At 57.8% G+C, this 15,631-nt stretch overlaps 1 protein-coding gene across 1 annotated transcript in view; it reads left to right on the forward strand.

Annotated features, from left to right (window-relative positions):
• Window positions 1–15,631, forward strand: part of LOC142473341 (dynein heavy chain domain-containing protein 1-like) — a 434,059-nt gene that overhangs the window by 256,750 nt on the left and 161,678 nt on the right. Inside the window, exons 21-23 of the mRNA XM_075580578.1 lie at window positions 10,379–10,639; window positions 10,726–10,904; window positions 13,217–14,140. Coding sequence (XP_075436693.1) covers window positions 10,379–10,639; window positions 10,726–10,904; window positions 13,217–14,140 — 1,364 coding nt within the window. The remainder of the gene's footprint in view (window positions 1–10,378; window positions 10,640–10,725; window positions 10,905–13,216; window positions 14,141–15,631) is intronic.

The raw sequence follows: 15,631 nt of genomic DNA on the forward strand, positions 1-15,631 counted from the left end.
GTTAGCTAGTTAACTATGTGTGGGCTGTGATGTGGTTTGTGGTTTAACTTTTCCCCGGTCTGCGGTTTGGGGCCGGTATGCAATGTTGCAATGCCCGGACCCCATCGATAACCGCAGACGCACTTTCCCAATTGACCTTAATTGAATGATGAGACATTATACAAGGTTGCAATCCGGAATCTTCTCCTGACCGCAGACCACTTAACCAATTTAGCTCGCGGTTAAAGCTTCCCTTGCTTGTCTGCGGTTACACAGTGATACAGTGTTGCAATGCTGAGCTACACCACAAAACCACAGGCACACTTATCCAATTAACCCTTTAAACAGTGATAGAAGCCCCTTATTCCTAGCGGGCGCAGTTTAGACATGTTTTCACACATTAATAGGACTGCAGCCAGCCCTGGGCTGCAGAACTGACACCCTACAGTCACTTTATCTGACTCAGGGGAACCCAGCCGAGCAGAATGCCTTTATTCCATGGCCTGGGTACCCCTTCACTGTCACACTCATCCCATTGTTTAACCAGGATAGGGGTCATTACATTGTCATGGGAGACTAGGACTTTTAACAGCTTTTAACCGGGATCATATAGAAGGCAAAACAAGATAGTGGAATAAAATGAGGTTATTCGGGTAAACCCGCGTACATGCAAATGAAATACAAAATACAGTTGAAATACACATTTACTTGCACGCCCGCCAACTGGGGGGGTGTGCCGGGGTTGGTGCCGGGGTTGGTGCCGGGGTTGGTGCCGGGGTTGGTGCCGGGGCCACCTGCAAGGCCGTGGCCGTTAATAATCATAAAAAAAACGCACTGTGGCTGCACCCGGTGCTGGGTCTCTCTGAAGGCAGCGGCGGAAGTCAGCTGGGCTAAGCTTCCGTGGCACCGGCGTGAGAGGGAGGCCCGGTGCGTGCGTGAGCATATAACACATATAACATATAACACATATAATACATATAATACATAACCACAATACTAAATTATACAACTGTAACCCCTGTTAAGGGCAGGTTTGCCAGGAGTAATCATGGGGTTTTCCCTCACCTCCTGTGCTGTGTATTATTCAGTGAAGGAAGTGACATCAGGCTCTGTGTCCAATTACAATGACACAGGGGTGGTGCCTACTGAATCTATATAATATGCAGCACTTCCTGAATTTAGTTGGTTGTCTCACCCCACCTGGGTGAGACTGGTCTGACCCAGCAAACTGCTAAGGCTTTGGCAGGTTTTGTGGCCCTCCCTTAGGGGAGAGGTAGGCAGGCTATTCCCCTTACTCCACCAGGGAGTAAGGGAAGAGCAAGGACAGCTTCCAGGGCCCTGACTATGAGTGGTGTCCAAGGACTTCCTTTGGGTTGACAACCTGTGTGATGAGCGGCTAGAGACTGGCAGCTATGATGGGCAGCTGGCCATGGCATGGCCATGGCATGCTGCAATAAAGAATGTCAAAAGGAGACAATGCTTCTGTCCTGTGTGTGGAGTCAGTTGGGAAGAAGGTGCACATAGATGTTCTCTTTCAGAGACTCCTCCCGGCTATGCTGGGGGTCTGGAAGAGATGGAGGCGCTGTACCATGAGTGAGTATAACTCAGCACTACCTCATAAGCCAGTCCTGATATTATCCCCCACCCCATCGCGGGAGACTCAGGAGTTCTGTAAGCCAGCAGGTACACCACACTACACCTTATGTAACATGGGTGGGAGACATGGAGGTAGGGCTCATATGAGATTGGGTCACTACCCAAACACCGTTACACAACCTATCTAATTAATAATGTAAATATTATAAAAATGTGTCTGGAAGACTAAAATCGATCAAATTAGTGGAAAATAACCCTAACCCAGTAGACTTAATCTAAGGATCAAGGATAACCACTTTAATTTAAAAAGCTTATGTGTCTCAGTGTAAATTAATTGATCCATTCATGAATATAGAAAAGTTAAATATATATATATATATATATATTGATATAATAATAATAATAATAATAAGGGCATGCCCAGCATAACACTGATCTTCCCATCTATAATTTTGATAAACCTGATCACATACATTTTGAGGATAAAAAACCCAACAATATGAAGCAAAATATGTACTGTATATATACACATATACACACACACACGTATGTGTCAACACCCATATACACACACATGACTTGCGCACTATCTCTCTCCCCATAGAATGTTATATGTACATTAAACCATGACATATTATAAATCCATGGATGTAAATCGATAGACTACCTATACAAAAGGATATTTTGGGGGGAATTTATATATATCCTAGGTACTTATTAATACAAATAAACTCACAGTTCTTAATACATAATCCAATTTACCTGAGGGAATGAAGGGCAATCATTTCCAAATAAACCACTCATATTCTTGGGAATTATATATGCGAGAGATTCTTTGGACATGACACTCAGAGTTACATCCAGGAAAAAAAGGGGAATAAAAAATATATATATTTTGAAACCACTTGGTATCTATAAGAGATCATTGAGCCAGCTATATGCCTACAGCATGGGAGAGGGACACATTACCTAAGAAAGGGAACTACAGTAGTTCAATAAGTTCGTTCAAACCACCTGGTGCTTTAGTTCCAAGGGTATAAATCCAGAACGGTTCCCTTTGTAAAAGGATATTATCTCTGTCACCTCATCTGGGATCTGTAGGTATTGCTTCTATTCCCCTCAAATTGAAGCCATCTAGTTTACCCTCATGGTGTGTTAGAAAGTGATGGGCCAAATGATGGATCTTTTTACCTCTATCAAGGTTCTGTCTGGCATTACGAATGCCACTCGTGTGTTCGCAGATCCTGACTAATGGTCTTCCCAATATACAAAAGACTACAAGTACAATTAATGATGTACATGACATATGTAGTGAGGCAGTTGATAAACTGGCGTACCGTATACTCACTGCCAGTTTTAGCATTAAAGATATTTCTGTCCCGTTTCATATATTTACATACGATACATTTCCCACATGTATAGTTGCCAACTGATTTCGGAAAAAAGTTCCTATTAATTGATTTTTTACTTAAATCTTTTTTCAGAGCCCTAGGAGCCAGTCTATTTTTAATACTACTGGCCTCCTAAATACTATTTTGGGGTGGGCTGTAATGGCAGCCTTAAGTTTTGGATCCATTTGCAGAATGCTCCAATGTTTTTTGAGGATCTGTCTTACCTTAAATACCTGCTTACAGAATCTTGTGATAAACATTGGGGTGTCATTAGATCTCTCTTTTTTGCCCTTCTGTGCACCTTTTTCCTTCAGTTTCAACAATTGATCTCTAGGTATTTTTTTTTACTTCTTAAGATAGAACTATCACCCGGCTGCTGGTCACAGCCCGTACCCGCGGACCTCTGCGCCCGCAGCTTCTGGTCACAGCCCGTACCCGCAGACCTCTGCGCCAGCAGCTGCTGGTCACAGCCCGTACCCGCAGACCTCTACGCCAGCAGCTTCTGGTCACAGCCTGTACCCGCGGACCTCTGCCCCAGCAGCTGCTGGTCACAGCCCGTACCCGCAGACCTCTGCGCCCGCAGCTGCTGGTCACAGCCCGTACCCACGGACCTCTGCGCCAGCAGCTGCTGGTCACAGCCCGTACCCGCAGACCTCTGCGCCAGCAGCTGCTGGTCACAGCCCGTACCCGCAGACCTCTGCGCCAGCAGCTGCTGGTCACAGCCCGTACCCGCAGACCTCTGCGCCAGCAGCTGCTGGTCACAGCCCGTACCCGCAGACCTCTGCGCCAGCAGCTGCTGGTCACAGCCCGTACCCGCAGACCTCTGCGCCAGCAGCTGCTGGTCACAGCCCGTACCCGCAGACCTCTGCGCCAGCAGCTGCTGGTCACAGCCCGTACCCGCAGACCTCTGCGCCCGCAGCTGCTGGTCACAGCCCGTACCCGCGGACCTCTGCGCCAGCAGCTGCTGGTCACAGCCCGTACCCGCAGACCTCTGCGCCAGCAGCTGCTGGTCACAGGTCGTACCCGCGGACCTCTGCGCCCGCAGCTGCTGGTCACAGCCCGTACCCGCAGACCTCTGCGCCAGCAGCTGCTGGTCACAGCCCGTACCCGCAGACCTCTGCGCCAGCAGCTGCTGGTCACAGCTCGTACTCGCGGACCTCTGCGCCCGCAGCTGCTGGTTACAGCTTGTACCCGCAGCCCTCTGCGCCAGCAGCTGCTGGTCACAGCCCGTACCGCAGACCTCTGCGCCAGCAGCTGCTGGTCACAGCCCGTACCCGCAGACCTCTGCGCCAGCAGCTGCTGGTCACAGCCCGTACCGCAGACCTCTGCGCCAGCAGCTGCTGGTCACAGCCCGTACCGCAGACCTCTGCGCCAGCAGCTGCTGGTCACAGCCCGTACCCGCAGACCTCTGCGCCAGCAGCTGCTGGTCACAGCTCGTACCCGCAGACCTCTGCGCCAGCAGCTGCTGGTCACAGCTCGTACCCGCAGACCTCTGCGCCAGCAGCTGCTGGTCACAGCCCGTACCCGCGGACCTCTGCGCCAGCAGCTGCTGGTCACAGCCCGTACCCGCAGACCTCTGCGCCAGCAGCTGCTGGTCACAGCCCGTACCCGCAGACCTCTGCGCCAGCAGCTGCTGGTCACAGCCCGTACCCGCGGACCTCTGCGCCAGCAGCTGCTGGTCACAGCCCGTACCCGCGGACCTCTGCGCCAGCAGCTGCTGGTCACAGCCCGTACCCGCGGACCTCTGCGCCCGCAGCTGCTGGTCACAGCCCGTACTCGCAGACCTCTGCGCCAGCAGCTGCTGGTCACAGCCCGTACCCGCAGACCTCTGCCCCAGCAGCTGCTGGTCACAGCTCGTACCCGCAGACCTCTGCGCCAGCAGCTGCTGGTCACAGCTCGTACCCGCAGACCTCTGCGCCAGCAGCTGCTGGTCACAGCCCGTACCCGCGGACCTCTGCGCCAGCAGCTGCTGGTCACAGCCCGTACCCACGGACCTCTGCGCCCGCAGCTGCTGGTCACAGCCCGTACCCGCAGACCTCTGCGCCCGCAGCTGCTGGTCACAGCCCGTACCCGCAGACCTCTGCGCCCGCAGCTGCTGGTCACAGCCCGTACCCGCGGACCTCTGCGCCAGCAGCTGCTGGTCACAGCTCGTACCCGCGGACCTCTGCGCCCGCAGCTGCTGGTCACAGCCCGTACCCGCAGACCTCTGCGCCAGAAGCTGCTGGTCACAGCCCGTACCCGCAGACCTCTGCGCCAGCAGCTGCTGGTCACAGCTCGTACCCGCGGACCTCTGTGCCCGCAGCTGCTGGTTACAGCTTGTACCCGCAGCCCTCTGCGCCAGCAGCTGCTGGTCACAGCCCGTACCCGCAGACCTCTGCGCCAGCAGCTGCTGGTCACAGCCCGTACCCGAAGACCTCTGCGCCAGCAGCTGCTGGTCACAGCCCGTACCGCAGACCTCTGCGCCAGCAGCTGCTGGTCACAGCCCGTACCGCAGACCTCTGCGCCAGCAGCTGCTGGTCACAGCCCGTACCCGCAGACCTCTGCGCCCGCAGCTGCTGGTCACAGCCCGTACCCGCAGACCTCTGCGCCAGCAGCTGCTGGTCACAGCCCGTACCCGCAGACCTCTGCGCCAGCAGCTGCTGGTCACAGCTCGTACCCGCGGACCTCTGCGCCAGCAGCTGCTGGTCACAGCCCGTACCCGCAGACCTCTGCGCCCGCAGCTGCTGGTCACAGCCCGTACCCGCAGACCTCTGCGCCAGCAGCTGCTGGTCACAGCCCGTACCCGCAGACCTCTGCGCCAGCAGCTGCTGGTCACAGCCCGTACCCGTGGACCTCTGCGCCAGCAGCTGCTGGTCACAGCCGTACCCGCAGACCTCTGCGCCAGCAGCTGCTGGTCACAGCCCGTACGCGCAGACCTCTGCGCCCGCAGCTGCTGGTCACAGCCCGTACCCGCGGACCTCTGCGCCAGCAGCTGCTGGTCACAGCCCGTACCCGCAGACCTCTGCGCCCGCAGCTGCTGGTCACAGCCCGTACCCGCGGACCTCTGCGCCCGCAGCTGCTGGTCACAGCCCGTACCCGCAGACCTCTGCGCCAGCAGCTGCTGGTCACAGCTCGTACCCGCAGACCTCTGCGCCAGCAGCTGCTGGTCACAGCTCGTACCCGCAGACCTCTGCGCCAGCAGCTGCTGGTCACAGCCCGTACCCGCGGACCTCTGCGCCAGCAGCTGCTGGTCACAGCCCGTACCCGCAGACCTCTGCGCCAGCAGCTGCTGGTCACAGCCCGTACCCGCGGACCTCTGCGCCAGCAGCTGCTGGTCACAGCCTGTACCCGCGGACCTCTGCGCCAGCAGCTGCTGGTCACAGCCTGTACCCGCGGACCTCTGCGCCCGCAGCTGCTGGTCACAGCCCGTACCCGCAGACCTCTGCGCCAGCAGCTGCTGGTCACAGCCCGTACCCGCAGACCTCTGCCCCAGCAGCTGCTGGTCACAGCTCGTACCCGCAGACCTCTGCGCCAGCAGCTGCTGGTCACAGCTCGTACCCGCAGACCTCTGCGCCAGCAGCTGCTGGTCACAGCCCGTACCCGCGGACCTCTGCGCCAGCAGCTGCTGGTCACAGCCCGTACCCACGGACCTCTGCGCCCGCAGCTGCTGGTCACAGCCCGTACCCGCAGACCTCTGCGCCCGCAGCTGCTGGTCACAGCCCGTACCCGCGGACCTCTGCGCCAGCAGCTGCTGGTCACAGCCCGTACCCGCAGACCTCTGCGCCTGCAGCTGCTGGTCACAGCCCGTACCCGCGGACCTCTGCGCCAGCAGCTGCTGGTCACAGCCGTACCCGCAGACCTCTGCGCCAGCAGCTGCTGGTCACAGCCCGTACGCGCAGACCTCTGCGCCCGCAGCTGCTGGTCACAGCCCGTACCCGCGGACCTCTGCGCCAGCAGCTGCTGGTCACAGCCCGTACCCGCAGACCTCTGCGCCCGCAGCTGCTGGTCACAGCCCGTACCCGCGGACCTCTGCGCCCGCAGCTGCTGGTCACAGCCCGTACCCGCAGACCTCTGCGCCCGCAGCTGCTGGTCACAGCCCGTACCCGCAGACCTCTGCGCCAGCAGCTGCTGGTCACAGCTCGTACCCGCAGACCTCTGCGCCAGCAGCTGCTGGTCACAGCTCGTACCCGCAGACCTCTGCGCCAGCAGCTGCTGGTCACAGCCCGTACCCGCAGACCTCTGCGCCAGCAGCTGCTGGTCACAGCCCGTACCCGCGGACCTCTGCGCCAGCAGCTGCTGGTCACAGCCCGTACCCGCAGACCTCTGCGCCAGCAGCTGCTGGTCACAGCCCGTACCCGCAGACCTCTGCCCCAGCAGCTGCTGGTCACAGCCCGTACCCGCAGACCTCTGCGCCAGCAGCTGCTGGTCACAGCCCGTACCCGCAGACCTCTGCGCCAGCAGCTGCTGGTCACAGCCCGTACCCGCAGACCTCTGCGCCAGCAGCCGCTGGTCACAGCCCGTACCCGCAGACCTCTGCGCCAGCAGCTGCTGGTCACAGCCCGTACCCGCAGACCTCTGCCCCAGCAGCTGCTGGTCACAGCTCGTACCCGCAGACTTCTGCGCCAGCAGCTGCTGGTCACAGCTCGTACCCGCAGACCTCTGCGCCAGCAGCTGCTGGTCACAGCCTGTACCCGCGGACCTCTGCGCCAGCAGCTGCTGGTCACAGCCCGTACCCACGGACCTCTGCGCCCGCAGCTGCTGGTCACAGCCCGTACCCGCAGACCTCTGCGCCCGCAGCTGCTGGTCACAGCCCGTACCCGCGGACCTCTGCGCCAGCAGCTGCTGGTCACAGCCCGTACCCGCGGACCTCTGCGCCAGCAGCTGCTGGTCACAGCCCGTACCCGCGGACCTCTGCGCCCGCAGCTGCTGGTCACAGCCCGTACCCGCGGACCTCTGCGCCCGCAGCTGCTGGTCACAGCCCGTACCCGCAGACCTCTGCGCCAGCTGCTGCTGGTCACAGCCCATACCCGCAGACCTCTGCGCCCGCAGCTGCTGGTCACAGCCCGTACCCGCAGACCTCTGCGCCAGCAGCTGCTGGTCACAGCTCGTACCCGCAGACCTCTGCGCCAGCAGCTGCTGGTCACAGCTCGTACCCGCAGACCTCTGCGCCAGCAGCTGCTGGTCACAGCCCTTATTCGCGGACCTCTGCGCCAGCAGCTGCTGGTCACAGCCCGTACCCGCAGACCTCTGCGCCAGCAGCTGCTGGTCACAGCCCGTACCCACGGACCTCTGCGCCCGCAGCTGCTGGTCACAGCCCGTACCCGCAGACCTCTGCGCCAGCAGCTGCTGTCACAGCCCGTACCCGCGGACCTCTGCGCCAGCAGCTGCTGGTCACTGCCCGTACCCGCAGACCTCTGCGCCAGCAGCTGCTGGTCACAGCCCGTACCCGCAGACCTCTGCGCCCGCAGCTGCTGGTCACAGCCCGTACCCGCGGACCTCTGCGCCAGCAGCTGCTGGTCACAGCCCGTACCCGCAGACCTCTGCGCCAGCAGCTGCTGGTCACAGCCCGTACCCGCGGACCTCTGCTCCAGCAGCTGCTGGTCACAGCCCGTACCCGCAGACCTCTGCGCCAGCAGCTGCTGGTCACAGCCCGTACCCGCAGACCTCTGCGCCAGCAGCTGCTGGTCACAGCCCGTACCCGCAGACCTCTGCGCCAGCAGCTGCTGGTCACAGCCCGTATCCGCACACCTCTGCGCCAGCAGCTGCTGGTCACAGCCCGTACCCGCGGACCTCTGCGCCCGCAGCTGCTGGTCACAGCCCGTACCCGCAGACCTCTGCGCCAGCAGCTGCTGGTCACAGCCCGTACCCGCAGACCTCTGCGCCAGCAGCTGCTGGTCACAGCCCGTACCCGCAGACCTCTGCGCCAGCAGCTGCTGGTCACAGCCCGTACCCGCAGACCTCTGCGCCAGCAGCTGCTGGTCACATCCCGTACCCGCGGACCTCTGCGCCAGCAGCTGCTGGTCACAGCCCGTACCCGCAGACCTCTGCGCCAGCAGCTGCTGGTCACAGCCCGTACCCGCAGACCTCTGCGCCAGCAGCTGCTGGTCACAGCCCGTACCCGCAGCCCCCGTACCCGCGGACCTCTGCGCCAGCAGCTGCTGGTCACAGCCCGTACCCGCAGACCTCTGCGCCAGCAGCTGCTGGTCACAGCCCGTACCCGCAGACCTCTGCGCCAGCAGCTGCTGGTCACAGCCCGTACCCGCAGACCTCTGCGCCAGCAGCTGCTGGTCACAGCCCGTACCCGCGGACCTCTGCGCCAGCAGCTGCTGGTCACAGCCCGTACCCGCAGACCTCTGCGCCAGCAGCTGCTGGTCACAGCTCGTACCCGCAGACCTCTGCGCCAGCAGCTGCTGGTCACAGCCCGTACCCGCAGACCTCTGCGCCCGCAGCTCTGTCTGTGTCTCAGTCTGAAAGTTGGGAGCAGCTGCGTCGGAACCATCTTACCGTACGGATATTTCCAGCCAATGTCCCAAGTAGTTACTTTTACCATCTAGATAGGAGTTGGCATTAAGACACTGGGACAATCTACAAGTCTGAACAGACAGTGAGAGGGCCCCAAAACCTGATCTGAGGCAGCCCCTTTTAGAGACAACTGTGCCCTATGTTTTAACATGGACAGAGCCTTTCAGCCACTCAGAGCATGGGATTATTCTCAGCAGCCAATCAGAGCAGGGCTCATATGGCTGATGATGTCAGAGGAAGGGGGCGTGTTGAAACGGCTCGGGACGCTCCGGGGGCGGGACATATAGGAAATGCACCTACGATCGCCATCTTTTCCTTAGCCAGTCCCGTCTCCTCCTCCATCTATGGACTCTACGCAGACTAGCTGGCACCTTAACCATATGCCTGGGCTGTCTGTATAGAGCTTTATAGTAAATGCAGAACACGATATAAAGTACACTTCATTACAGAATATACTTTGGGGGGCCTTACACTTATAAGGGGAATAGTTTGGGGATATTTGGGCTCGAGATCCAGGAGTCTGGGGGACACAGGGAAGCCCGGTGTAATTCCCCCTGCGTACCGGCAAATCATGCCTGCTCGCCGGAGAGAATTAAACGACTACCGGCAACTTTGGCCCCCAAACTCCTGCAACCGAAATAATTGTATTTCCACCCAAATATCCCCCTAAAACTGACACACAAGAAATGTCACAGATCTAGGGCTAAGCCAACATGAAATAGGAGAAAACAGGGTCATTTTATTCTCCAGCACGTATTATCCCGGGTCCCTGGCTCATGGGGGTACCGGGGACCCCACGGGTTTAGGGGTAACCAGCGGGCTTAGCCTTTATTAGACTGGTTACCCGCTCCCGTCACACACTGTGCCCCTGTTTTGTCTCATGTGACTGATCTGTGTATCTATGTCTCCAGGTGATTGGGTACTCATTACTCACATGGAAAGGAACATGTCTGTGCTGAAACTCATAACTGCACTTCGAGCCCGAGCTGGAGATCCGCTCACTGAAGCACATACTGACCATGACCTCCTGACCCTGACTGGCCAGGACCCCTGGAAGGCTGGAAAGGCTGAAGTTGAGACCTTGGCCCCAGCACAGCCAGCCTGTGAGGAGATCCCGCCAGCCTCCCAGTTGTACCTCAGCACGTGCCTGTCACTGAGCGCTCTCGCAGACGGTAAGAGGGGCACCTAGCAGCAGGGGGCATTGTGTGACGGGATCGGGGGTCCCAATTGTGACACGTATATGATTTCACTGTTCTAGAGCTTGGCCCCGCCTTCTTTAAGAATGTAAATGTGATTGACATGAGCCTGAGCCCCTCAGGACTGGAGGAGGAGTTGCAGAGGGAGGCACTGGTATGTGAGGATGCACGGCTGCAGGAACAGCGCCTGCGCCTCCGCCTGACCTCCCTGCGGCTGCAGGAAGAGCTGAGTCAAGCTCAGGTGAGGACCCTCCATACACCCAGACACTGCCATCAACCTGATAACATTTGCATGGGAGAGCCGTGCCCCTATTGTTAGCGCTCTACGAATGAAATAATATTGTGTTCAACTTTATTATTATCAATAAACGAGAGAAGCTACATAATGTTAAACCCTAAAAATGGCGCTAGTACAACCAGAACAGGGCCCCTCTGTGTCTATATGGAGCCTAATCATATGCAATGTAGGTATATTAACTTGTATCATTACTATTAGGTGCTAAGAAATGTTGTCCAGCTATATAAATAGCTATATGAGGTCATCTCTATTCCAATAGTAAGTGTCTCTGCCATACAGAACACATCCCACTGTGGTATAGTGTGGTGTTAGGAGGCCTAGATAGCTGTATACACAGGGGGTGAACGTGAATAGATAGTATGTACAAGTGAAAAGAATATACATTCCTAATCGTGAGATAACCCAAATAGCGAGGGTGTATAATATTGTATTGGACAGCTCCGATAATAGTAGGTTCCCCCAAACTATCCGATAATACAATGCCAGTGCTGGTATAAGGTCTGGTATAAGGTGCCTGATGTTCCCCTTACCTGTGTTAGGGTAAAAGGTAGTGTCAGTCCCCAACTGCCCCGTATAGATACAAACAATCCCACCGGAGTATAGGTACTCCGTGAGTGGGGAACTGCCCGACATTGTAACGCTGGTTACTTCACCCAAACAGCTGACTAATACTAGCGGTGCCTCTGGGGGCCCACATCGGAGTTTAGCTGAATCTCTGTACCGATGAGTGAAGTTATAGGTAATGCCTAATATTAATAACTGAAATATAACTGAACCTTTATCAAATAGATCGGATCACACAGAGCAAATTGCCCCTGATAATTTCTGGGGTTAGGGTAGATAGTAACATTAACCCCCACGAGCCCTGAGTGCAATGGCACACGCCTATAAAATGACAGGTTGCTCAGTATAAAGCCGTTAGCCTGTATAACAGAAGGCTGAATGTCAGCCTTACTCGCTAATCAGTGTTAGTTTCCTCTGCTCCGTGTCTCTGCTCCCAGCGGACGGGTTAGGAATACGGGCATTTATCTGTGAGAAATCTCTATCTGAATGTAATGTTCCGGTGATGTACAGGTGTTGCCAAGCTCACCGTTTTCAGCACCGCGACCGGTGCTGGGGGGGTGACAGCCGCGGTGGTGCTGCAGGGGGTCCATTCTTTTCAATGGGTCTCCCTGCAGCGTTTATCCCCCCGGGCCACAAGCAGTGCAATCTCAGCACCGGGTCAGGGAGCCCTCGGGCGGAGGTCAGGGAGCCCTCGGGAGGTGGTCAGGGAGCCCTCGGGAGGTGGTCAGGGAGCCCTCGGGAGGTGGTCAGGGAGCCCTCGGGCGGGGGTCAGAGAGCCCTCGGGGCGGTGGTCAGAGAGCCCTCGGGGCGGTGGTCAGAGAGCTCTCGGAGCAGTGGTCAGGGAGCCCTCTCGTGGTGGTCAGGGAGCCCTGGGGTGGTGATCAGGGAGCCCTGGGGCGGTGATCAGGGAGCCCTGGGGCGGTGATCAGGGAGCCCTGGGGTGGTGGTCAGGGAGCCCTGGGGCGGTGGTCAGGGAGCCCTCTTGCGGTGGTCAGGGAGCCCTCGTGGTGGTCAGGGAGCCCTGGGGCGGTGGTCAGGGAGCCCTCTCACGGTGGTCAGGGAGCCCTCATGGGGGTCAGGGAGCCCTCGTGGTGGTCAGAGAGCCCTCGTGGTGGTCAGGGAGCCCTCGTGGTGGTCAGAGTGCCCTCGGGGCGGTGGTCAGAGAGCTCTCAGGGCGGTGGTCAGAGAGCTCTCGGACGGTGGTCAGAGAGCTCTCGGGCGGTGGTCAGGGAGCCCTCGGGGCGGTGGTCAGGGAACCCTCATGTCATCTTGGGATCTTGGGATTTGGGTTATGTGAGTAGAACGTGCTGGTGACGTTCTCTAGAACGCCCTCCGTGTCACGTAGCCTTGATTCTGAGGACCTGTGATGTGGTGGCACCTCGCTGATATTCAGATGCTCCTCAGTATTGGAAGGAGAGGGACATTAAGGGGTAGATCTCAGGGTTTGAACATAGAAGCGTTTGTTGGCCACTATCACGGGTTAGGATTGAGTTATCCCAGTGTCAGGTGGGCCTGTAGTTCACCTGTCTCCATCTTTCCGTTTATCTTTTTTTCACCCTTTTTCACACCCATACCATTTTTTCTTGACACTCACTCACTCTTTCTCTCTCATTCCCATTTATTTTGCCTTTTCTCTCCTGCTCTCTGTGTGGTGAATAGCCTCCTTTGTGACATTCGTCTTTCCTCCTCAGGCCTCCTTCCTGGATTCTGTCATTTCGTCCCCATGCCCACTGCTCCAGAGCAGAGACTTCCTGGATAATGTGTCTGAATTTGAGAGGTGCCAGCGCTCCCTGCAGGCTTCCCTGAAGGATGTGGGGTTCCTGCAGCAGCAGATGGCTGAGACATTGGGGACGAGTATGTCAGCAGCTCATGCTGGGCGTGTTCTGTACTCTCGACTGCAGGACGTGTCCCGGCTCTGCCCACATTATCACTTCCCTGCGGGGTCTGTCCTGCGCTGGGCTCTAGGGGCTCTGAGGAGTAAAGACGGGGTGCAGGCAGTCAGAAGGGGTGTCAGGGCAGAGCAGATACTGACTTCAGAGATACTCGCCCACGTGCTACCCACTCTGACCCCCAAGCATAGGCATGTGTTGCGCCTGCTGCTGGCGGTGGGGCAGCCCCCTGCTCTAGAATGGCTCGCCTTCCTGGGATTGCTGCACACGCCGAGTCAGGGGGCTTCATACTCCTGTATGCAGAGATCTCCTTGGGTGACCTGTGAGGCCTGGGACGAGCTGGGGCAATTGGAGAAACACCCCCCATTCATGGGTGTCCGGTCCTCGCTGAGCACACACGCCAGTCTGTGGCAGGAGTACTTCAGGCTCCCCTCTACAGTGATCGGGCCGGTGCCCTGCCCAAGCTTCGCCCACCTAACGCTCTTCCAGACTTCCATTCTGTGGCGCATTCTGCAGCCCGAGAAACTGGACCTGGTGCTGAAACACCTGAGTACCTGCATCTTGGGTCCAGCATCCACAGGAGTGTGGGAGGAAGAAGCAGACATAGTCTCTCTGTCTGACGCCCATACACCAGTCCTGTTCCTGCTTCCACGGATGGGGAACCCTGGACCAGCCTCTCACCCCCTGCCACAGATCCTGCAGTTGGCAAGAAAGAGAGGGAAAAAAGTGAGTGAGACAAATACACAGCTTCTGCAGATCAGCTCCAAACACCCCGTACCCCCCACTACACTGGCACAAAACACCCCATACCATCCACTACACTGGCACCAAACACCCCATACCCCCCACTACACTGGCACCAAACACCCCATACCTCCCACTACACTGGCACCAAACACCCCATACCCCCCACTACACTGGCACAAAACACCCCATACCATCCACTACACTGGCACCAAACACCCCATACCCCCCACTACACTGGCACCAAACACCCCATACCTCCCACTACACTGGCACCAAACACCCCATACCCCCCACTACACTGGCACCAAACACCCCATACCCCCCACTACACTGGCACCAAACACCCCATACCCCCCACTACACTGGCACCAAACACCCCATACCTCCCACTACACGGGCACCAAACACCCCGTACCCCCCACTACACTGGCACCAAACACCCCGTACCCCCCACTACACTGGCACCAAACATCCCATACCACCCACTACACTGGCACCAAACATCCCATACCCCCCACTACACTGGCACCAAACACCCCATACCCCCCACTACACTGGCACCAAACATCCCATACCATCCACTACACTGGCACCAAACACCCCATACCCCCCACTACACTGGCACCAAACACCCCGTACCCCCCACTACACTGGCACCAAACACCCCATACCACCCACTACACTGGCACCAAACACCCCATACCACCCACTACACTGGCACCAAACACCCCATACCCCCCACTACACTGGCACCAAACACCCCGTACCCCCCACTACACTGGCACCAAACACCCCATACCACCCACTACACTGGCACCAAACACCCCATACCACCCACTACACTGGCACCAAACACCCCATACCACCCACTACACTGGCACCAAACACCCCATACCACCCACTACACTGGCACCAAACATCCCATACCACCCACTACACTGGCACCAAACATCCCATACCCCCCACTACACTGGCACCAAACACCCCATACCCCCCACTACACTGGCACCAAACACCCCATACCCCCCACTACACTGGCACCAAACACCCCATACCCCCCACTACACTGGCACCAAACATCCCATACCATCCACTACACTGGCACCAAACACCCCATACCCCCCACTACACTGGCACCAAACACCCCGTACCCCCCACTACACTGGCACCAAACACCCCATACCACCCACTACACTGGCACCAAACACCCCATACCCCCCACTACACTGGCACCAAACACCCCATACCTCCCAGTACACTGGCACCAAACACCCCATACCCCCCACTACACTGGCACCAAACACCCCATACCACCCACTACACTGGCACCAAACACCCCATACCCCCCACTACACTGGCACCAAACACCCCATACCTCCCACTACACTGGCACCAAACACCCCGTACCCCCCACTACACTGGCACCAAACACCCCATACCACCCACTACATTGGCACCAAACACCCCATA

The sequence above is a fragment of the Ascaphus truei genome (assembly GCF_040206685.1).
Source record: "Ascaphus truei isolate aAscTru1 chromosome 3 unlocalized genomic scaffold, aAscTru1.hap1 SUPER_3_unloc_4, whole genome shotgun sequence".
NCBI classification, from domain to species: Eukaryota; Metazoa; Chordata; class Amphibia; order Anura; family Ascaphidae; genus Ascaphus; species Ascaphus truei.